Source organism: Apus apus, chromosome 2 (genome assembly GCF_020740795.1).
Source record: "Apus apus isolate bApuApu2 chromosome 2, bApuApu2.pri.cur, whole genome shotgun sequence".
Taxonomy (NCBI): Eukaryota; Metazoa; Chordata; class Aves; order Apodiformes; family Apodidae; genus Apus; species Apus apus.
Window position 1 is genome coordinate 15,205,659 of NC_067283.1, and position 22,761 is coordinate 15,228,419.

Consider the following 22,761-nt stretch of genomic DNA (forward strand, 5'->3'; position numbering starts at 1 on the left):
TGTTGGCCGTGGCGTATTGAGCGGAGCCGGAGCGGCGGAGGAGAGGAGCCAGCGCCCAGCCCAGCCGCGCCAGCCGGCGCCGCCGGGCCCCTTGTCGGAGTGCGCCCCGCCCTGCCGGGGGAGCCCCGGTACCTCCATGAGAGCGCTCGGCGGGGTCCGGCTCTCAGCTCGGAGCGCTCTTGCTGTCGCCCCCCCCTCCCCAGCCGGAGCCGCCATCGCCGCCTAACATGAGCAAACTGTCGTTCCGGGCCCGGGCGCTGGACGCGTCCAAGCCGCTGCCCGTCTTCCGCTGCGAGGACCTGCCTGACTTGGCCGAATATGCCTCCATTAACCGGGCCGTGCCGCAGATGCCCACGGGCATGGAGAAGGAAGAGGAGTCGGTACGTGAGACCCCCCCCCCCTCCCCTCGGCCGGGTCCCTCCATCCCCCCCGCACCCGGGGCCCCCACCTTCGCCTCTGCGCAAGCACAAAATGGCCGCCATCTTCTCCCCGCTCTCCCCGCCCGCCGGGAGGGGGGGGACGAGACCTGGGGAGGAAGGGCGCCGGTCGCGGCGGCCCTTCGCCGCACCTTCCCCCAGCGCTTTCCCGCGGCCCCTTCTCGCCGCCGCCCGCTCCCCGCCGCAGCGGGCGGCCCGTTCCCCGGGCCCCGACAGGCACAAAGGGGGTCACGTGACACCGCGGGCTACCGCCATTTTGTCTCTCGGTTCTGGGGCCGGCCCTTGTGCGGCAGCGGCGGGGAGAGGGGCCTCGGCGGCGGCCGCGCCGCGCCCGCGCTGCGCCCGCGCTGCTCCACCGGGGGGCGCTGCCGAGCCGGGCCTGCCGCGGGGGGCGGCGGCGGGTGGCGCGAGGAAGTTGTGGCGGGTGGCGCGGGAGCGCGCGCCGGCCCGGGGCGGGCGGGAGGGCCGGTGTGCGGGGAGCTGAGCCGGGCCCCGTGCGGGCGGCGGGAGCCTGGTTGTGTCTTTGCCGGCGCCCCCGCGCACGTGTTGCGACGGCGTGTCTCCTCCTGAGCGGGCGGTAAAGCTTGGGCTGCCGCCGGTCAGCGCCAACCCGGCGGGAGCCCGGGGCTGCCGTTGAGCTCCTCCAGCGTTGACACAGCTCTGTGCTGCTCGTTGGTTTTCGTTTGCTGCCAGGAGTAGGAAGTGTGAGGGTTTCTCTACAGATTTATTTGAAGACCCGAGAAATGCGTTCAGAAACAGGCATGATGTAAGCAAAATTGTGATGTTAATTGCGTAGACGTACAGAAGTCAGGTCTGAAATACTTCTCAAAGTAAGAAAGTCGAAGTTTGGAGGCCAAAAGTCTGTCACTTCCTTCCCAGTTTTGGTGTCTTAGCGGAGAATGAAACTTAAGCCTTTTCGAACTTCGTGATCATTTAATCATTCACTCAGCACATTCCAAGATAGGTGCAAACGTTCGATAGCTGTTATTGCTGAAGATCCCTGCTGAAATGTGCAGATCTTTAATTATACAGAGAACATATACTCAGTTTTCCCCGTTTGTACATTAAGCACAGGAAATAGAGAACTGTAGAAATAGTTACGTAAACCAGTTTTGAAATTGAGTGATGAGAGCAAACGTGACAATTTCATAGAGTTGAGTTTTGCTAGCTGTCAGGCTTCCGTTATCCTTCGAAGGTGACAGGCTGTAGAGTTCCTGTTTATATTTCTAGATGTACAAACTTCAAGTTAGTTCTTTAATCGTTAAATACACATACCTTCTTTAAATGTAGTCTTTGGTGCTATTCCTCTAAGTTCACTGATTCTGTGAATTTTTATGAAATATCTTTAGGCTGAACGATTTCTAGAGAGCAATACTCTTTGCATGTTGTTGTCTCCTTTCTTCTACTATTCTGAAGCTTTTCTAATGTAACTACCTACCATTTTATCATAATTCAGTATTTCCATGTCCTGTCCAAGTCTTAAGTTACTTTGAACATCCACTGAAACCAATATTGTGAAGTGTGGGGGTTTTGTTTTTTTTTCACGGTTCTGTTTTGGTGGTGTTTATTTTTGTGAGGTGAAGGTGCTCAAAACTTTAACGTGGTGTACATTTAGTAGTAGTATTTAGGTAGTAGGTAGCCATACTAAGAGGCTTGTGGGATTTTTTTGACCCAGTAGATGGATTCTGAATTGATACCTGTAGATTCTGAATATGAGAGACAGCACCCTTAACGTCCATTTGTACATGAGTTTTAAATGTTTCTATAATGCATGCTTACTGATTCTGTTTCTCAAAGTGAGCGAATGTGCAGGCATGCATTTCTATATGTAGAAATGTCAGGTTGCGATCTTTCTCTTTTACTGTTTGCCTGACAGTTAAAAGTTTTCAGGCAAGAAAATTACCCAGGGTAACTATATAGCCTTCATAAACCCAGAAAGATATCCCAGCTAAGGAGATGCAGTCATGGGCAAGGGAAGACTTTAAAACATTAATTATAAGACTTGTTTCTGTGGTTAATGTGAGGCTTTTGTTTATTAAATCTAGCTTTGAGGGTTAAACTTCAGAGCTATAGGTGTAAGTAGACACTTTCCACAGTTAAAGTTTGCACATGCCTTTGTGTGTACACATACTTAAAACACAAACACACACCCCCAAGATAAGTTTGTTTGCCATCAGTAAACACAGGTGTCTTCCTGAATCCTTTTTGAGCTTCTTCCATAAAATAGTTGATGTTAAACTCTTCCCCCTTATTATTTCTGCAGACTTGCTACATTTCCTTCCTTCCCTCATGTTGCCCCAGAGCTTTCCTCTTCAGTTTTATGAACAGACAGCAAAGAGACATGGTTGTTGTCTAAAAATATTGCAGACCTCACAGGTTTAATACCTTACTGCATTCTGTTTCCCAAGCTTCACACCATGAAAGAGTTAGGAAAGCTGGGAGTTGTTTGTGTTATATAGCAGTTGAAACCTTGAGTTAGAGGATTTTTTTTCATAATACTTGTGAAAATAATAGATATTTTTGTATGATGCATTTCTTTATCAAACAGATGGCAAAGTGTCCTTAAGAATCTGGGGGGAGCAGGCAGCCTAAGGTAGTGTGAACAGACATTTATAACTATTTTATAAATAGAATTCTAACGTTGCCTTGAGTTTTGCATAAATGTAATTTTAAATGAACACATATTTGGAGTTAAGAGCTCTCCTCTTGACTAAATAACTTTCCCTAGGGAAAAATGCAATCAAAGAGATTTAATATTCAAGCATCAAGTCACAAGATATTTAAATGACTAATTAGTGTTTTGATGCACAAAAAGGAAGCTATTTTGCTTCCCTTTCATCTTATCTTTCTCCCATCTCCTGTTCCTACAAAGAATAAATATGGAAAGTAGTACATCTTCATTATTACAACTGGAAACTTCAGTGGAGCAATGATGTTCTGTCAGAGTCACGAAGGAAAAACAACCTTGCTAAGTTGATCTGAGTTTAAAATATGCAACTGATAAGAGGGATATAGTAACTTTAAAAGGAAGTGGCAACTAAGGGCCTTGAAGTGATTAATTCTGTTAACGAGTATACCTTTCTGCTTAGTAAGGTCTTAACTTCAGTTAGTGCTTTTTTTCGGAGGTAAGAGACTACAGTAAAAAGCTCTTTGGCACACAAACAGTGGTACTTGAAGGTATCAACTGATACTGTGTTCTGACAGTTGGTTTAGCTCTCAAGTTTCTAGAGTAAACACATTATGGCTGTTGCCAAGTCTGCTGCTAAATCTAAGAAACTAAAAACTATCAGGAGGCAAGCATCTCTTAAAAAAAAAAAAAGCCATCAGAATATACTGACATTATGCAACACTAGCCATCTCCTGTATTACCTCAAAATACCGTTTTTGCACAAAACACATCCCTAGTGCTGCAATTGTGAGAAAAAGACAATGGACCACTGTTAATATAGTAATGCACGTTTGGTTAACAAGTCCACTTAAATTTATAACTGCCTGAATGAAGAAGTAGATTGATTTGGTTTGTTTATCTTTTGTGAAAGGTTTTTTTGTTAAGGTGTTAATTTGTGTGACCTGCTCTCTGTTTTTTGAGGGGGATGTTGCTTTTCTTTCCTAAACTGCAATTCAGTTTCTATACTGAAAGGAGACACACCTGTAAAAGCAGAGCACAGGTAACTGTCATTATTTGAGATAAAATGCTTTACTGGAAAAATAAGGCAAATCGAATCTCTGTGAACATGTTCAGTAACTTACATTTCAGAAAGAGAGCATATGTAGTTTTACAGGTATCTCTACATTTGATGGCCTCCAGCCACACCAAGGAAAATGATACTTGTTTTTCCTGCGTTTTTCTGAAAGAGCATAGGACACAGGGCACACACTGCATCCCTAGCATCTAGATCTTCTTAGATTAAAAATGAATTGAAACATGGGGTTTTCTGAGACTTTGTACATAACTGAAAAAAAAATTCCTTGTGGAAAACTGTGAATATTGTTTATTGTTTTGGGTTTTTTTAAGAAAGAATGTGTTTGAAGCACCTCATATCAACATCTGTAAGGCACATTTAAAATGTCAGGAAGTGTGAACTTCTTTAGCTGAAGTAGTGCCTTAACAAATACTGGTGTGTGAGAAGAGGCACTTTTGATAAAGAGCTGTGGTATACATCAGATAAACGAATTTTCTAAATAGGAGAATAGGGCTATGTTGATGACATTTCCAGAGTCAGTAACAGTCCTGTGGGTATAGGAATTATAATGAGTTTGAAGTTTTTTTTGTTCAGGGTTTTTTTTGAGTTGGTTGCCTGGATGTAAATGCTGATATTACAGTGGTCATACTAGGGTTTTGGATGTTACATTTCCATTTGGTCTTGTGCATGTGGAAGTTTGTATAGGTTACATGTATATTTTCTGTCAATCAAGTAAACTTTTCTCAATCCTGGTGTCTCTGTCCTTGGTGTTGAGGCAGGGGAAGGAGTATCAGGCGGTGAGAAGTTTTGTTTTATTGTATTACACTTCACTCCCTCTTCTGACAAACATAGTTAATCTTCGCCCTCATCATAATTCTGGAGTAGCAGCTTTCTTATCCTAGATTTCCCCAGTGATGCACTATATGGGCTTCTGTTAAGGTTCAGACTTCAGAATTGGAGCTTGCTTTCTAATTTAGCTAGTGTTGCTAATAGATAGAATTTCTGCTAATTAAACAACTGTGTACATGACATCTAAATACTCTTAAAATAACCTCTGTCTTGCTGATGCACGATTCACTGTTACAAAGTGGTTTCGGATCTTGTAGGGGCAATCAGAACTCTACTGTAACTGAATAATCCATTTCAAGTCTGGATTTTTTTATTTCTTTGATGTAGGGTCAGGGAAGTTGCTATAAAGATTTTTGCTTTCTAACAGAAGAGAATCTGTGTGTGTCACATCTGTGTCTGTTGCATTCCCTGCTCTCCCCAGTTTGTAGACGTCAAGTATAATCTTAACACAGATGCACTGAAGTCTTCTAGTGGTCTCTCCACCAGGATAGCTGAAACATTAAAGGATCTTGAAGTAAATGGGGAGAATAGAGAGACTTTTTTTGCATAGTCCTGATTCAGGAGTCCTGCAAACTGTACGAGTGTTACTTCCTATTTGTATTGTGTTCCCCTTTGTCCAGCTTTTCTGCTTGCTCATGTAGGAGGCATTAATTTTATATACCAGTCTAATCTTTTTTGCACTTTAAACACACATAGCTCATAGATTAGATTCCTAAGAGCATACGTGTTTGAAAATTTGTTGGAAGGGCAACAGACAAACAAGGGTTTGCTGAAATTTTGTTGAAAACAACAGTCAACAGACACCTCACAGATTTTCTGCGAGTTCATATAGTGATTTTGATTTTACCTTTTATTTTGGTGTTGATCTTAGTAATTTACTTCAGATACACTTATGTGAAAAAGATCCAAGATCCTTAGCCAGAGAAATTTGAGAGGAAAAAATGTGACAGCTCACCACAGATGGCCAAATTTCAAGTGTAAGAAAACTCCTATACCATGTCAAAATACTCAAGTCCTGAAAAGAGTTTGTTTACTTCCCCCTGACCCCATGCTGAGGTCCCAGCTATGTAGTAATAGCGGCAGCTTACTGGATATTTCATCTTCAGTTATACCAAAACTTCCTGTTCCATTGGTTTACGTTGAAAGCTATTCTGTGCACCTGAACATTCGTGCAAGTTAGGAAGCCTGGCTGGTGTTGAGAAGTAGCTTCTATAATGAGGTATTTATACACTGTCTGAGTACCCAAAAAACCTTGTTCATTCTGTGGTATGAACTCACCTGTACCAACAGTGAATTTTCCTTTTGAAGTCAAAAGGATAGTGGTGGCATAGACTCATGTTTCAGATTGGTGGAACTTGTTTGAAGCTGAGATGAGAGTGCCCATCCCAATTTGAAATCAGAAGGAGCAAAACTTACCACTTTGATCTAGTAACAAGAAGTATAGATGACACCTATGGAATCTGACAACTTCCTGGAAACTAGCAGTTCTCCATAGAAGCTTAGCAAACAAGATAGAGGGTCTGTTTTTATGCCATGGAGAAGTCAGGTGGTAACTTGAAGTTGTGTGCTGGGGACTGTCATGAAAGTGGTTTGATAATGTGATGTTAGTTCTGTATATGGTGTCAGTTAAACGTAATAGTGAAGATGTTCATACAATGCTGTAAAGTAATGTTGAAAATACTTAAGTTTTAAGAAAATATCAGGAAGAGTTAGTTTATCATCAGTGCCTTATGCAGGTCAGTGGCTTCTCCAGTAGGTCCACGTTCTGTTTTGAAATGATGGAGAGTATGAATTAGCAAGCTCACTTTTGAAGAATTTCAAGTCAAGACATTTGTTCCATGTGGAGGATGTTCTTTTTTCTAATTAGTTAGAATTACATATGTATATAAAAGCAATTAGGTTTTCCCTGCTTTTTTTAGGATAAATTAAAGTGTATACCAGTCTTAAGGAATTAGTTTGATGTATGCATTCTCAAATTATTTTTAACCTTTTCTTGATTTCCCAGTAGTTGCACAAAGAGAAGGCGTGTAACAGCATGGCTGTATGCATAGCAAACTACAGCAAGACCAGTTATTCGTGTTCAAACTTAAGATAAAAAAATGTTAAACTTCCTTAGTACTCTTTTATTTACAATGAGGTTAACTATTGGAAGAGATTTTAAATCTCTCTCAAAAGTATTTACACTGACTGGGGGGGGAAGAAAACCCACAAAGATTAACTTTGTTAACAGTAGTCTTAATAAAACAAGAAGGAATATAACTGGCAGGGTTTTGGAGTTAAAGGAGAAGAGCTTATGTCAGGTTAAACAGTAAGTCATTTTAAGGTCAGGCTTGTATGGCTTCTGGTAATTTTCACAGCCTGTCTTAGGGAGGAGCTCTGTAAGGTTAACTTCCTGGCCATTTTTCAGATGTTATCTATCACAGAATGGATTTCAGCAAAGGCTGGGATATTCGTTGTATTAGTAATATTAAGAATGGGAAGGGAGAATATTTCAGTAACCTTAGTGTTTGGGGATCAAGGTGACATGATTTTATTTTTCTTTTCATTTTGACAGCTAATATGTAGTATTTTATTCCAGTAAAACTGAAATAGTTCATAGGAACCTGCCTAATACTAATTTATTTCAGGGAGAGAAAAAAAGCAATGTGGCAAGCCCTTTAGTCTACAAATGTTTTCTTTGCATAGATCACTTTGCTTGTTGTTGTCTCAATCACTGTGCCATAATTATAATGTTTCTCAGAAATGTATGTGCAGTGATTTCAATAGCACTTGTAAAGAGTATTCAGTGTAAGTTTTTAATACCTCTAAGTCAATACATTACTTTTTCAAGTCTTTGTTTTAAAGGAGTGTGTATTTGTGTGGAAGTCTTGCTCTGCTAGAACAGAATACTGTAGTTCACTGGCCTCAGGTGTATATGCTAAGTTACATGTTCTTTTCCCCACTTCATTTCCAATTTCTTCCTATAAGAGGAAAAACTATCTCTAATATCAACAAATACATAAAATTGCTAATATATCAGAATAAAAGTGCTGGCTGCTTCTTTTGTATCCGTATGTATCGTCTTTCTGTTGTGAGCCTTTGTGTATGCTCTGCTCTCCCTTTCGCCTGTGTCTCAGTTTCTGTGTATTCAGCTCTGTGTACATTCAAGGACTAACCTGGTTCTGGGAGGATCTTTGTGATTGAATAAGTAAGGTGAATTGCGTGAACTGAGGGTGGAATAAAACTTTGAAAACTTCCTGTTCTGTCAGTCTCTTCAAGCACAGGTATTCTCACTGAGAGAGGAAACTGTCCTCTTTAAGTACCATTCTTAAAAATTTGTTTCCTTTATATTTGATCAGGAGTTAAGAAATTAATGCTTTTTAAATTGGAAGCTTTCAAGAGGGTAGTGTTGCAAAGGATTGCTTTCCAACACTGGTTGTCATTCATACCTTTATAACATTACTTCAGGGATGTTCCTTCCTAGTTGTAAATACAAATTAGTTAGAGATCTTGTAGGTTGCCTCAAAGACGTATTTGAGGAGAGATACTTGTGTCAAAGGCTGCCCTATATTATATATATATATTTCCTACTACTGTCCCTTTACTGTTAAAATTTTACTATTTCAGTTGGAAGGGACCTACAGCAGTCATCCAGTCCAACTGTCTGACCAGTTCAGGGCTGACCAAGTTAAAGCATGTCATTAAGGACATTGTCCAGATGCCTCTTAAAACACAGACAGGCTTGGGGCATCAACTGTCTCTCCAGGATGCCGGTTCCACTGCATGACCACCCTCTCCATAAAAAGAGTCTTCATATTCTTCACTCATTAGACATGGCTGCTTGGAAGGTGTTAACATGAGAAGTTGGATTCTGAAGAGACTTGTTTCCAGATTTTCCTTTTCAAAACTGGAGAATTTTGTACAAGGATGTAATGATTGTGGGTTACAAGATGGCAGAGCTTGTTTTGGAAAGAAGGAATGTTTGGCAAGTTGCTTTGCCAAACTGTTGTGTAGTGAGTCTCACCCAAAATGCCTTTCTCAGCATAGTTGCACAAACACCTGACATAACTTGAAACGTTTACTTTTCTCTCTGTTCACTATCATTACCCATGTTAGTCTGTCTGTGTTGTATGTGATGCCTTTTCTCCCAGCAGTTTCCCAGTATTTAGTTTTTTTAAATGTCCTGTTCTCTTGTGTTTTTACGTTCTCTAGTTTTGTGCTCTTTAAATGTATTTAAACACTTGTGATAAAATTGTGTTCCTGGTTTTCCCTGGGCCTTTGTTTTTGCTTAAGAAATGCAGCTTTTAATTGTGTGTTAAATTTATACCCCCGTGCCCTAGATCCTGTATTAGTATTTCAGCAGAAAGTGTCCTGTGTGCCTTTTTTTGTATTTGATTTTTCTCACTACTTCAAGTACAAGTAGAAGGATTCTGAGAGGGGTGGCAGAAAATAGGAGCTGACTTCAGGAAGAAAATTTACAGTATTGTGGTCTGATTTATAGTATTTATGGTTCAGTAACCTAGATATATCTCAGGAAAGAAGTAAATTTAAAATAGGATGCTTTTATTAGAAAGTTTAGGAGTAAGACTACAGGTAAGAGCTAATTTGAATCTGAGCCCTGCAGAATTTTTATATAGTTACCGGAATCCTTTGAGTGGGTTACTTCTACAAAACGGTTAGATAGTTCAGATGTTTATGGATAAATTTATGTACTCTCCTCTTTTTCTCAATTTTTATTTTTTTACTATGATGTGTTCTTTGTCAAACATGATGACTTTGCTTGCCTTTCTCTTGCTGTTTATATTCTGTTTTCTTGGAATAAAGTTATTATTCGTGCACTAGGTCTGCTTTCAGATTAAGATGCTGTGGGCTTAAAATAGACAAAGTACTATCTATATGAGACTGTTTAGCTATTAGGAATAAAGATAGTTTAGTATTCACAGTTTGTTTTGGGCAGCTAATGTATTTCATTGTGTTAGAACTTCAACAAACTTAAGTCAACAGACAAGACTTCATTTTCTTGCAGTTCATATGAGGGGAAAGAACTTGAGCTACCAAAACCAGAGTAAGCCGCCTTCCCTTTTTTGTCAGTCATGTAGGGTTAGTTCAGTACAAAAAAAGTATGTGGGAAATTAGTGAAACATGCATGTTTACAACGTGTCTTTGTAAAAAATAAAAATTTTACCAGAGCTGTAGGTTGAGTGTCTAAGAGAATTTTCTGTTGCATGTTCATTTTCTCAGCCTTCCTCTGAAGGAGAAGTATATTCCAAGACTCTCAGGTGTCTTGTAATGAGAAAATGTTTAGAAATTTGCTTAGTGATTGCTGAAGATTGAAAACAAAGTTGTCATGTCTTGAACTGGAAGAGAATGCAGTGAGATTTTTTTTTTTTAATCTTCAGGGCTTTATTGGAGGAAGTGATTGTCATTAATACATTAACCCTTATGTCTGGCCTGGTTTTCCATAGCATCTGTATTTTTACTGTAGAAAAACCTTTAGCTGATAGATGGTAGTTGTTAATGTTGTCTTTGGGAGCTTTAAGTGGCTTTTAGGTAGTTGGAGTGTGGGCTAGGAATGTGTGTCATAGGAATAAAAATAAAACCTTAGCATTGACAAAATCTGGAAAAGTTGGTGAGGGAAGAGAAGGTTTCAGGTGCTCCCAGTAAGTTTGTTACTGAGGAAGGTGTACTGCCAAGAGTCTACTAGCTATAACTTTGTGTTAACATCAAGGGCATGTTGTGTAACTAGTTGAGTGAGAAGGTAACGGTTTCATTGTATGACAGGGTACTATGACGTTCCAAAGCCATCTGGAAGCAATAGGAAAATGTTTATGGATATTCCCATTGGTAAATAAGAGCCTATCAAAAAGAATCAAACCTGTAAAGCCAAGCCCTAAGTTTATTCATTACTGATGTATTTCAGCAGGTAAACAAGTTCCCTATGCATGATTTAGTAACCTGATTATTTTAAAATGTTGTATCCAGTGGTTGATGTACCTCACATATTTATTTTTTTCACATTACCAAGTAATCTGACATCTTGGTTTTGCTTGTTTTAAATTGTAATTTCCCTGGTATAATGTTCTGGGAAAAAAAAAACAATAAAAAATTGAACATTTTCCAGTGCTAGTCTTCTCTCTAATATCATTGTCCTGTCTCTCAGCAATGTAAGGTTGACCAGTTACTTGGCCTGGGCTCAGGGGAATTCTAGATAAGAAGCATTTTTTTAGTTTATAGAGAAAGGGAAGATTAAGCAATACATTTGTTGGAGTGTGTCTCTTATCCCAGACTGTTTGTGCTGTGGTCAGCAGTCTGTGTAGAGTTCATGTCTGTGTTTATACTGGATATTTGTCTTGTCTTTGTAGTTTATTCCCACTGTTAACAGGGAGAGTGTACATGTGTTTCATGCTGTGGTTTAATTTCTCTTCAGATGTTCAGAGAGCTAAATGCTAGCTGAGAAGTGTACTCTCTGGATTGTTTCAAGACTTGGCTCTTTCCAACTTGTTAAATATGAATTACACGTTCACGTTACCTGGGAATGTTAGTGTTTATTGCTGAGGATTTGAAGGAAGTCAGACCACCACTTCAGTGGATGGTGCTGTCTGCACAGGTGGAATTGGAATTTGAGGTCCAAAGCTAGGTTTTGGCAGCAGTAAAGTTTCCAGGGATGGAGAGAACATCATCTTACTTCTGCTTACAGTTACTGAACTGACTCTCCGTGGTCAATTTTTGTCTTAAAACTGAATAGATGGAAGAAATAGGAGTATCTTATCTTCTGGATAACTAACAGTGCTTCATAGGGTAGTTATCTTAAATTAGCAATTTGGAAAGGGGTAAACCTTCTTAAGGAAGAAGCTATGCAATGCAATTAATTTGGTATTTTCTAGTTAATTATCAGAACAAATGTGCTGTCAGCAATACTGAAAGCTGCAAAATAAAAAGATTTGAAAAACCTTTTGGATGTCTTCAAGCTGTTGTTGTAAAAACTTCTGAAGTATTAGTCTTGAAGACTTCTCTTCCCATATTTCAGTGGTCCTGTTGATAAACCTAAGGGAAACAGCCTACCCCCACAGTACTGGGGCTTAAGTGTGGTCTGAAGTACTGTACTTCGTGGTAGTAAACTATGACAAGCACTTAGTCATCTCTGTTAGAATTTCTTGTTAACCTTTTATGTCTATCCCTGTTTTTTCTCACCTTGCATGATAATACTGATTTTGCTATTTGGTCCTTTGTTTACAAGATGGAGGGAAAAATGCAGGAGTCCTGTAGAATAGTCATTTAACGTGGTAAGCAGGATGAAGCTGAGATTGTAATTGGTAATTTAGAAATGTAACATTAGGCAGCTCTGAATTTTGTTCTCTTACGAATGTATTCAGTGTCAAGTTGATGTCTTCCAACATACGATGTGCTAAATAACCTTTTATAAGCACATTCATTAAGGGTAATACAGCTAAAGTAGTCCTTGCACAAAAGGGACATGACTAACTAATGTTAAGTACAAAATCTCACTTGCAGCCTCTGGTAGTTAACAAAGCAGTAGGTGGTGACAGGGAGAGGGTAGGATGCCTAGCATAATAGGGTATTTTCTGAAGTCCTGTATGTAGATTTCTCTGCTGATACATTGGCTGTATTCTTGGACTCAGTATTTGGGAATGGCACAGAGCAGTGTATAAAATGTCTGTTACACTTCACTATATTAATATATATATATACAAACTATATAGGCATATACATAATTGATGTTCATATCACTGTAACTTTAGAATCACTAACAGTGTACAGTTACATGTGGTGGAGAAGCTAGCAGCAGTTTTGTGACAGGGTTTAACTTGGCCTGTGAGAGATGAAGGAAATAATGTTATCTGTTCTTTGAGAGATGGTGTGTACTGAATTTGTGTTGTAGTTTGAGGCTTTTACTAATGCAATAAAGAGCAAAGAGCTAAGGAATGGAAATGTGAGAGGGTTTTGTGTTGGGTTTTTTGTTGATTTTGTATATAAATGACAATACTGAACTGACTTGAATGCTGGATAGGTGAAAGGTATTAAAATACCACTTCACTGGGGAAACAAAAAAACTAACTTTGGGCTCAGACTGACAGTGTGGCCTGAGCTAACTGGTGCTGTCTCCTTGTAAATCACATTCAGTAGTCTGTTTTATCCCAGTCAGACACTTAATTCTCACTGTGTGCCCAGAGAGAATAACAGTGACAGTTACAATGCGTTGAGCTTATGACCATTAAGGAAATACTTGACCACGTAGTAAACCTTTCCCATTCACCTCTGTTCTTCCTTCTTTCCTCCCCTACTCCATATGGCTTTTACTTCTACTTGTCTTGGTTGTTCAGTGTTTACACCAAACTTAAAAACAAGTTTGATCATAACGGCGTGTAAAAGGTCATGAGTTTGAAATGTTAGTCTGTCTTGTGTTTTTAGAGGCAATCTAAATAAACATGGAGATTACAAGACACCAAGAATAGCTGACCTTAAAAGAATAATGATTTGGTGCAAGTAGCACTTCGTAATTCAAAACACAGTTTTACTGATCAGAAGGCTTTTTAAGTTGATATTTAGTATGAGCCCTTGAGCCCAATACAGGTCTCTGCTCTAGGTAGCATCTTCGTGCATTCAAATGTAGCAGTGTTTATTCTAAGACAAGAAAAGTGCCTACATCTGCAGATTCACAAAGTGAAGACTGAACATCTGCAGCAGGAAGTACCTAGATAAGCTCATCACGGTGTAATATGTGGAAAATATATTTTAAGTTATTCAGTATTGCAGTTGTCACTGTCACTTTTGAAGAAGCACTTTTCTACCTTTGTAGTATCAGACCTGAAACTGATCTGTTGTGTGTTGTGAATATAGAAGCTTAGACAGTTGAGTTGAAAAAGTGTTGGTAGGTTTTACTAATGCTTTAATGAATGCATTTTTACAAGTATTTCTATACTGATGGCTAAGTAATTTTTTTCTTTACTAAATGCCTTAGGTAAAGTAAATCATGAGTAGCTCTCTAGCATTTGTACTTTCAGGAAGGAGGTTACTTTATTTTTCTCAAATGTCTTAGCAGCTCTCTTGATACCTTTCTGTCTGGGTACATGGGCGAGACTCTTCTCTTACTAAGAGCTGCAAACAGCAATGCTTATGGGTTTATTTTGTTGGGATTTTTTTTCTTAAGATAAAAGTTGTCATTTTGAAGAGTATGAGAGGGGAGCTTTGATACCATTGACAATGTGACAGTTACTGAAGGGCAAGATTAGGTACATGCTTTGCCAACTTGTGCATGTTTGTGCAGTGCGTGTTTCTGCTCATCGTTGTGACAGTTTATTTCCATTGTGTGTTTTACAGAGGAATAAAGTACTTAAAATGCAGATACCATGGTGTCTACAAAAGTGTCCTTGTTTAACAGACTAGCATTTAGCCATGATTGTGATTCAGCATGTGCTTTTTCTACAGACTTTATTTTTTCCCCTGTAGCGCTGAAGTGGGTAACGTTAAAAGGGTTTTCTTGTTCATTTATTTCTTAAATGAGAAACTCAATAGTTTAAGGTGATTCTCTGGAAACCTCTTTAGTTTGAATTTTTTTTAACGGAGCTATTACATATGAGCTTTTTATTTGGAATGCATGTGACTTCTTAAATGATTCTTAGATTTTTTAGGTTGTTGCAGCAAGCTTATTTTTGGCTGTCTGACATGAGCTGCTGAGCCTTAACCTGTCAGTGAACAAGTTTACACTAATGTTGATATTTGGGTTAGTTGATAATCATTTTGATCGTATGCTGTCCCCACATAGCTTGAATACTCTATAATGTTCAGTATAAATATGAATCAAGTTCTGTTACTATTCAAATGTGAATGACTGCTTGAAATAATGAAACTGTACTTTACAGAAGAGGTTGTTAAACCTGACTAGAAAGTTGTAAATGAAGCAATCTTATGGCAAGGTACAGTTGTGGTAGTTTTTGTGTGTTATGGGCCCCATCTAAACCCATGGTTCATTCACTGATTTCATGTTTTTACTAGTGTTTTTTGTTCATTTGCCTTTTCCCCCAAAATAAGTTGCATATGTGTTGGGTATCTCTCAAGCCCTGTGGTTGACTGCTGAACACAAAGACTAAAATGTGTCTTGCAGTCCCTGCTTCTGATACCCTGTGGTTCAGGGAGAGAGCAGCTGTTAAGGTATGGCTGTTTCTTGTGCTGTTATTGTTGCCCTCTGCATGGATATCCACGGCCTCCTTTTTGAGATGGAGTTAGGTGAAGTGGCACTCCTATAAAATCCACAGTTGTCTTGCAGTTAGTTTCCAAAAATGTTCTCTGTCCTTTGAAGAATTTGGTTACTAGTAATGCTGTATATTTAGGTTACCCTAGTCAACCACTTTGGGTGTTGATTTGTTAATAAAGTCCTTGGCTAGTTGCACAATTTGTTCAGAGATCTGACCTTCAAACTCCAGGTAATGTTAAATGTTAGGGTTTTATTGCAGATTCTGTGGGGAGATGTAGTAGCTCTAGATGCTGGTTTTGAGATCTGTTTTTAATGCTTATTAACAAATCAAATCCTGTTCTTAATTAGATTTGGGTTTTGTGGGGTTTTTTTGTTGGGTTTTTTGTTTGTTTGTTTGGGGGTTTTTTGTGGATTTTTTAGAATTTTTGAGCATGTGTAGATCTGGGAAGCCATTTCTCCACAGTTTTTGCAGTTGTACCTGAAAGGGAATGTTTTTAAGCTTTCAGTAGACTAATACTGGAGAGATACAGGTGTCCCTCAGACTGTATGTTATGGCTTTATCCCTTGCCTGCTATTTTTCCCTGCCTTTGTTCTGTCAGGTTGATGAATGAATCCTCATTGAGATATGCCTTAACTGCAAAGGAAAAGAGGTTGGTTTAATGAGGATCGTTTGAAAACCTGGTTTGAGCAACAACTTTGGTGGAAGGAGCAGTAGATTTATTTTTTTCACACTTGATGTAGAAATCTTTGAGAGAAATGTAGTATAAAATTTCTCCCAATTCAGTTGACTTATTTTTAAGTCCTGTTACCTACCTCAACATACAGTTATAGCTTACCTTTTAATTTCACCTGTGCCGTGTATGCTATTCTACTATGATACATCTCTGAATAGTTTAGGTGCCCTTTCTATGTTGGAACACACAACCCTGTCTGCATCTTCGTATTGGTATTCAGAAGAGTAGTGAAACAGAGTAGAAACTTCTTTGCTGTGAACCTGGGCTACCATGTTACTTGTTATTAAAATGTCTGCTTTTTTTTAATCCAGTGCTTACTAGTATCAAGTCCCTGTAAGTAATAAAGCTGCTCGCTCAGATTCCAGCATTTTTACCATACAGAATTATTTGAGTTGTGCAGTATTGCTGGTGGAGTGTTTAAGCAAGCAGGAAAATTATGCTGCATCTGTCTTTCAGCTTGGAAACTTGATACAATTTTATTACGAAACAACTGTTGAAATTATCTTAAATTCACTTCCTTTTTCCCCATATAAGGGGAAAATAATTTTGTTCAAGATTTACTCAGGCTCTTCTAAATGGCTTTATAACTGACACCTCTGATAAGAAAAGGCAAAATTCTAAGGGCTGTTCTCATCCTCATGTTAGACTGTATCCTGGAAGTTGCATTCTTGTGAACTGTATTAAGTCTTAGTTAATTTTTTGTTACAGCCTGTTTCTATGGTGGAGGCTGTGCCCTGGACCACTTAATGTTAACATGTTAAAAGCATCTTGACCTGTTCTTCAGAATCCCTTTTGGGGGGGAGGAATTTACTTGTTTATTGAACTATGTTTAATATAGATCACTGAAATAGTTTTGATGCATTGCAGTATCACAAATTGTGGTACAGCTGGAATAGCAGGCTGTGTGAGGAAGGAGAACTTCAGATTTGCAGTGAAGTCTGGGATCTTGTAGACACGTCTGTGCGGTTGAGATGCTTTAACTGTGTTGGTATTACAAAGAGGCAATTGCACTGCTTTCCCAGAGCTTGCTGTGGTCTTTATGTTACCTGTCTGTGAACTGATTCAGCTCATAGCAAAAGAGTTCCCTAAGAGTGATTCCTTCTCTCCATGGGTAACAGGGCTGCATAGGCTGAGTTGTTCCAGGAGAGCCAAAATGATGACAGAGGAAAAGATAGGGAATTCCTATGGAGATGGGATAGCTTCTGCTTGTATTGAGCTTTTAGCAATTCTGAAACAAAGTATTTCAAACTGATAACTGAATCCTGTGATTGAATGCCTGCAGTGTAGTAGTGACTAGGGAAGCAGCCGACTCACTTCAGTCTTTCTAGGTACTCTGAACAGGACCTGTCCCTGAGAATACTGAGGTGTTAAGTTCTTTTTGTGAACTACACTGTGTTAGATAGTAGAGTTTTCCTGATGCCCAGGGTTTCTAGGTTGTGTAAGTTATGCTATCTAGCGTGTCTTGAGCCAGTCTCATTAATTTCTTCATCTCTGCCTGTTTTCCACAGTAATTTACATAGGAAACTAGTGTATTTTCAGTCTTCTGGTAACAGGACAGCAAGTCACTCTCCAGTTCTTCCAGAGTTGTCATGATCTCTAGTGCTAATGTTGGACTTCTGGGTCAAATGCTTTGTATGTCCTCCATCTCCTTACCACCATTCACTGAGCAGGCATAGCAGGTGAAAATTTCCCTAAAGTTTTAAGTAATTTGCTGCTTCAAGTCCATAAATATGGAAGAAAGATTTTTTTTTTTTTCCAAGAAAAAGGGCATACTCCTTGCATACTTTTAGAAGTGCCTGATTTGAACATGAGGAAAGCAGTTGACTAGGTGTGGCTGACCTAATTTCTAACCAGCGTTCCAGATAAAAACACTAATAATTAGCAAGGTTTCTTGGTAGTCTGTTAATTACAAACACATGTATTTTTAAAAGTAAATTAGATTACATTTTCACTGAGCAATAGCTATTTAATCCTAAGCAACTATTTTAAGTTGACATTTGTAGCAGAGATCTCATTATTATAGTAATTACAGTGGAATCCTTCTTAATTCACAACTCATGAGACTGACATCAGTTGATTAACGGAAGTGATCTCCATAGTTTTTCTCCATATTTGGAATATGAGGAGACAGTTTGAGGCTCTTCTATAATAAAAAGAAAACAGCTTTTTGTACCGTGTAGAATGATCCAGGGTATTGATAGGTCTTAGCAGCCTCAGAAGGGAAGATCTACAGCCATATGGTTGGAATAAATCTTCAGGCAGCTGAAATTGATGTGAGAAGGTGTTTACCCTGTGTCCACATATACAAGTAGTCAGAAAGCTGGCTTACAATTGCTTGTAGGCCAGACTGGGCTGAGGGGAGGAAGAGTGGTGTACTATGTTCCTCAAGACCCATTACAGGGGGAGAGCAAGGAATGGCATAATGCGGCTGACCCACTACTTCTGTTTTGATTGTGTGTGGTTGCTGTGCCAAATTTAAACTATTGCTAACACTATATGATACTCATGTACTTGGGGTCAAGAGGGTAGAAGTTGCATGTGTGCTTATCAACATAACTGTTGCCATTATCAAAGGTCAGATCTATAACCAGGTACCTGGGAGTTAGGCTTTGCTGTCTCAGAGTCAAGGATCAGTGTAATTCAGGGATTGATCTTGTGCCAGAATACCTGTTAAAAGACTTCTGTGATCTGCAAGGCAAGATTAGATTGCCCTCATCAGCATGGCTTCAGTCGTGTTTGGAGCTCTTAACTAGCAGTTGTTCGGAAACAAATGCTGTGACAGAATTGCCAGAATGTCTTTGATTTTCAAGTAAAAGTGTGTGGCTGGATATGCATGTGAGGTGGTGAAAGGAAGTGTGAGGTGTATTTCTGTAATAAGTGTTTGTGTTAAGCTATGAAGCCTATTCAGGAAGAAATGAGCATTTTTGTTTTCAGTGAAACTAGGTGCCACTAGAGCCACTTGCTGCCCGAAAGCTAAGAAAACTGCAAAGGAAATCTGGAGTATCTCTGAACAATTTACACTGATCTAAGATAGCCTACTGTGTTCTGGCTGTGTGGCTTGTGCCTTTGCTTACAGCATCACTGGTGTTTGCCTGTCCCTGGGTGAGCCTTCCCTATTGCAGTGGCAGATAACTGTACCACCCCTCAGAGTCACACAGAAACCTATTTCTGATGCCTGAAGTGGCTCTTGGGAGGGGGAAGAATATGAGTGATGGGTGGCTTTTTTCATGTAGTTCTGAGGTCACTCTCCATGATCCTCTTAATCTGGGATGTAGGTTGTCTAATACGTAAGTTGCAGGACAACTAAGATCTGATAACAGGATGTGAAAGTGAAAAAAGAATGAGCCAGTTTGGTTTTATTCCTTTCTGTCTCCTTTGTGCACATATTTATTTGATTGAATCTATAGACAAATTTCCCTTAGAGTAGATTAAGCATCACTTTTCTAAAAGAGACCACCTTTCCTGATCATGCAGGTTACTGAGATCCTCATATGGCTGAGAGGCACCATAAATAACCCATGGCTTGCTGAGCCAAGGAAAGGGGTGGTTGAGGAGTGATTTGCATGCAGTAGGTCACAGAAGTGCTTTGGTAGTCTCTGCAGTATGTTATATGGGATGAGTTAGTCTGAATGGTCTTGGTGTGCAACTGGATCTCCTAGCAACTTCACTGTGTTATCCTCCACTATCCTTCAACCGGTAAACACTGCTGACATAAGATAACCAAGGTGTATGAGCAATATTGTCTCTGTGAATTTAGCAGTTAAAAATCTTTTCCAGGTTGTTCTTGCACCACTTTTTTGCCTCTGGATGATATAATTAGCAACTTCTGATTTATTTTTTTTTCCAGGTTCCTAATATTTTCTTGTTTCATCTTAATTATAGAGTAGTGTCTGTGTGTTTAAGATGAACAGCAATTTTGTTGGGTTCTTCTAGTGTGTTTAGGTTTTTCTAAAAGAATTTCGAATCACAAGTTGTTAGAAAATAAAAGTATATAAAAGACAGGTCTGCCTTTTATATTTGTATGTCCTTTATTCTATCTCAGTTGTTTTCTGTTTTAGTATAACTGTTGTGAACCTAGTGCTTCTTGACAACTACCTGTTGAAAGTGCTATTCTTTTTAGTTCTTGTGTGTTAAACATTACAGTGTGAGATGGTAATTTTGGAAGGCTCTTCTGTCAGACAAAGGATGAACGTAAGAGTATTCTCCCCAGTCATGCTGATATAAATAAGCAGGTCTGCAGAGACCAGTAGATTGGCAGTGGTTTGTGTTTCCCAGTAAAAACAGAATCAATTAATTTCCTTTTGTATAGTTGTATAGTTATAGTATTTCAGAGGCAAAGATGTACTTATGATGTGCACAGACTTGAACTCAATCTTTTTCTTTTGTCTTTTTTTTAAGTACCAATATTTTAAAAAACTTTGCACTTGCCGCGTGTGGCTTCTTCAAACACCCATCTTTTTCTTTCCCCAACAAAGACAGCACTCCTTAGGGGAGGCTCTGAGAATTTGGAGACTTTATGCTCTGCTTTATGCACTGGACTTAAGAGTTGGCTGTTTTGATCATTTGCGTAAGCAAATGTGCCTTAAGTGATTGTTTACTTTAAGAGCTCTGGGATAATTTGGAGAAATTATTGAAGAAACATGCAGTAAAATTACAAAGCAGTGGGTTGTTTCTTTCATCTTTAAGAAGACGCGCTCATTGCTTCTGCAGTAACATTTTTTTCTGTTGTCTTCCTAAAATGGCAACATGCATTCTGTCTGACCCTACAGTTAGTTCAATTGTTAATGACAGGGTTGTATCCCTTAAGTCTTTCAATGCCTTATGTTGCAGTTATCTTGCTGTGAATATAGTATCCAATGTGTGCTGCAGAATATTTTTACAAAGACATCTTTGTGCTCTGTCAGTGTCAGTTTTCTTTGAGAAACTGTAATTTGGAATCCAGCAGTCATGTTGCTGAAAACCAAGTATTACCAAAATGTGAAAGACAGCAATAGTACTAGCTTTCAGTTTCTAGGCTTCCACCTGTTTCTGCTGGCAGGCAAGAGTGCCTCCTTGTAGTCAGGTTGAACTGCAGTTACAGTGTTCTTTTATTTTGTGTTCTAATTATTGTAATTCACCTTTTTTAACTTACTATGCTAGAAATGCTACAAGTGTGCAAGTACTAAGTTTGCTTTGAAGAATTAGACCCATGTCTTGCGTTATCATTTGATAGAGGTCCTGTTGCATCCCCAAAGCAGAATTGAACAAAAATTACAGTTCTTGCAGGCTGCAGTGAGAGCTGCTCTGCTGTATTCCTGCTTTCCCTAGTGCCTTTGTTGCTGCCTACTTCCCTTAGATTATTTTTTTCCACTCTGATGTTTTGGAACATGCGAAAATACTGATACAATTAAGTGTGGATATGTGGGGCTTAGGAAATTACTTCAGTACTTCATTCCTTGCCTACATTGTGAGTAGTCAGAAGAAAGGTTGTTCTTTTGGTGGGTTTTTCTCCTAGACTGTCTAATTTGAGGAAAAAATCTAAAGCGGGAAAGTAGTTGTAGAGATTTTGTTTAAACAACTAGTGGGGTAGTCTGATAACAGTTGGAATTATAACTGTCCAGATACTTTTCTGGACAGGAATATAGTGGTATAATAAGGTGCAGTTTCATTTTGCTGACTGGGTGTTGCAAAAAACTATGAAGTTGCTCTTTTCCTCGGAAACCTCTGTCTCTGGGCTGAGTATTCCTGCAGCATCCCTTTGACTCTGGGATTGTCTGAACACTTATGTAGGAAGTCAACCTCATTGAAGATTAACTTGGGGGGGTGAAGGGGAGGGAAAACAAGTGGATTTTTAGGTTTTGGATGAACTCTGAATAGCTTTAAACACAAATTTGGGTGAGCATTAGTACAAGGTGGAGGGAGTGAGATTTAAGGAACAGTACCATTGCTCTGAAAGTACTTAATCAAATTAAAGCTAGCATCACAGCACAGCCAACTCCCAAAGTTGGATTTCTGATGGCTTTTTATGTCAGGCAGAGAAAGCAACCAGAGAAGGAAAGTTTCCTGGATATAAGACTAACTAATATGTTGAAATTAGTTTAACGTAAAAATGGAACGCAGTTTCAGTGAGAATAAACTACCTTCAATAAGTGTGTGTTTTGAAACAGGATGTGTATGAAAGATCCAGGAGCAGCAAGTTGAGAGACAGGTGGAAGAAGCTTCTGAGGCTCCTGTGTTCATCAGTAGTTGGGACTGAGTTTTTTTAACACCATTGCAGCTTATTTCATTGTAGTTTCAATAAGTAGGATATCTGAACACAGGAATCTGAATGCATTGAAATGGAAAGTGATGACTAGGAACAAATAATATGTGAACAATTCATACTTACATGAAAGGTTTACCTCAAAAGGAGGAACAAGGTGAGATCCATCTAGCAACGGATGTGCAAAATAAGAAGAGAATATTCTGTAAATATTTGTACTAAGAGGAGACTTTTTCTTGATTGTATTTGTACCTGAGATAGTTAAAATGTTTATCTGTCATAGCTTTTACTTAGTTTTTATCTTTGGGGTTTTTTGCCCTTGGTATTCATTTTGAAAATACTTGTTTTGTTGTTTTTTTTTTAAATTTAGTGATGCTCTTAAGCCATTTTATTGGTTAGCTGCTATCAAAGGGAATCATCTTTCTCCCTCCCTTTTCGCACTGCCTCCCCCATCTGCCCTGGCACTTCAGGAAGCTAATTCATCTGAAGACTAGTTGTTTCTAGTTGTTTTCAGGGGAACTAACAGAAGGGAGATGGCTGGCTGTGGAAGGTGTCCTGAGGTGCAGTAAGGCAGTGGTAACATGAAGAACGACAGCAAGGGGCACAAGACTGCATCTTCTGGTGG

At 39.3% G+C, this 22,761-nt stretch overlaps 1 protein-coding gene across 8 annotated transcripts in view; it reads left to right on the top strand.

Moving 5' to 3' along the window:
- The window catches only part of EPC1 (enhancer of polycomb homolog 1), a 69,760-nt gene that overhangs the window by 17,734 nt on the left and 29,265 nt on the right, over positions 1-22,761 (top strand). For 6 of the 8 annotated variants that reach the window (XM_051609634.1, XM_051609636.1, XM_051609635.1 and 3 more), the window contains exon 1: positions 1-380. This exon is cut by the window's left edge and continues 53 nt beyond it. The exons of the other annotated variants lie outside the window; for them this stretch is intronic. In XM_051609634.1, coding sequence (XP_051465594.1) covers positions 228-380 — 153 coding nt within the window. In that variant the 5' untranslated portion in view covers positions 1-227. The remainder of the gene's footprint in view (positions 381-22,761) is intronic. 8 annotated transcript variants of the gene reach the window in all.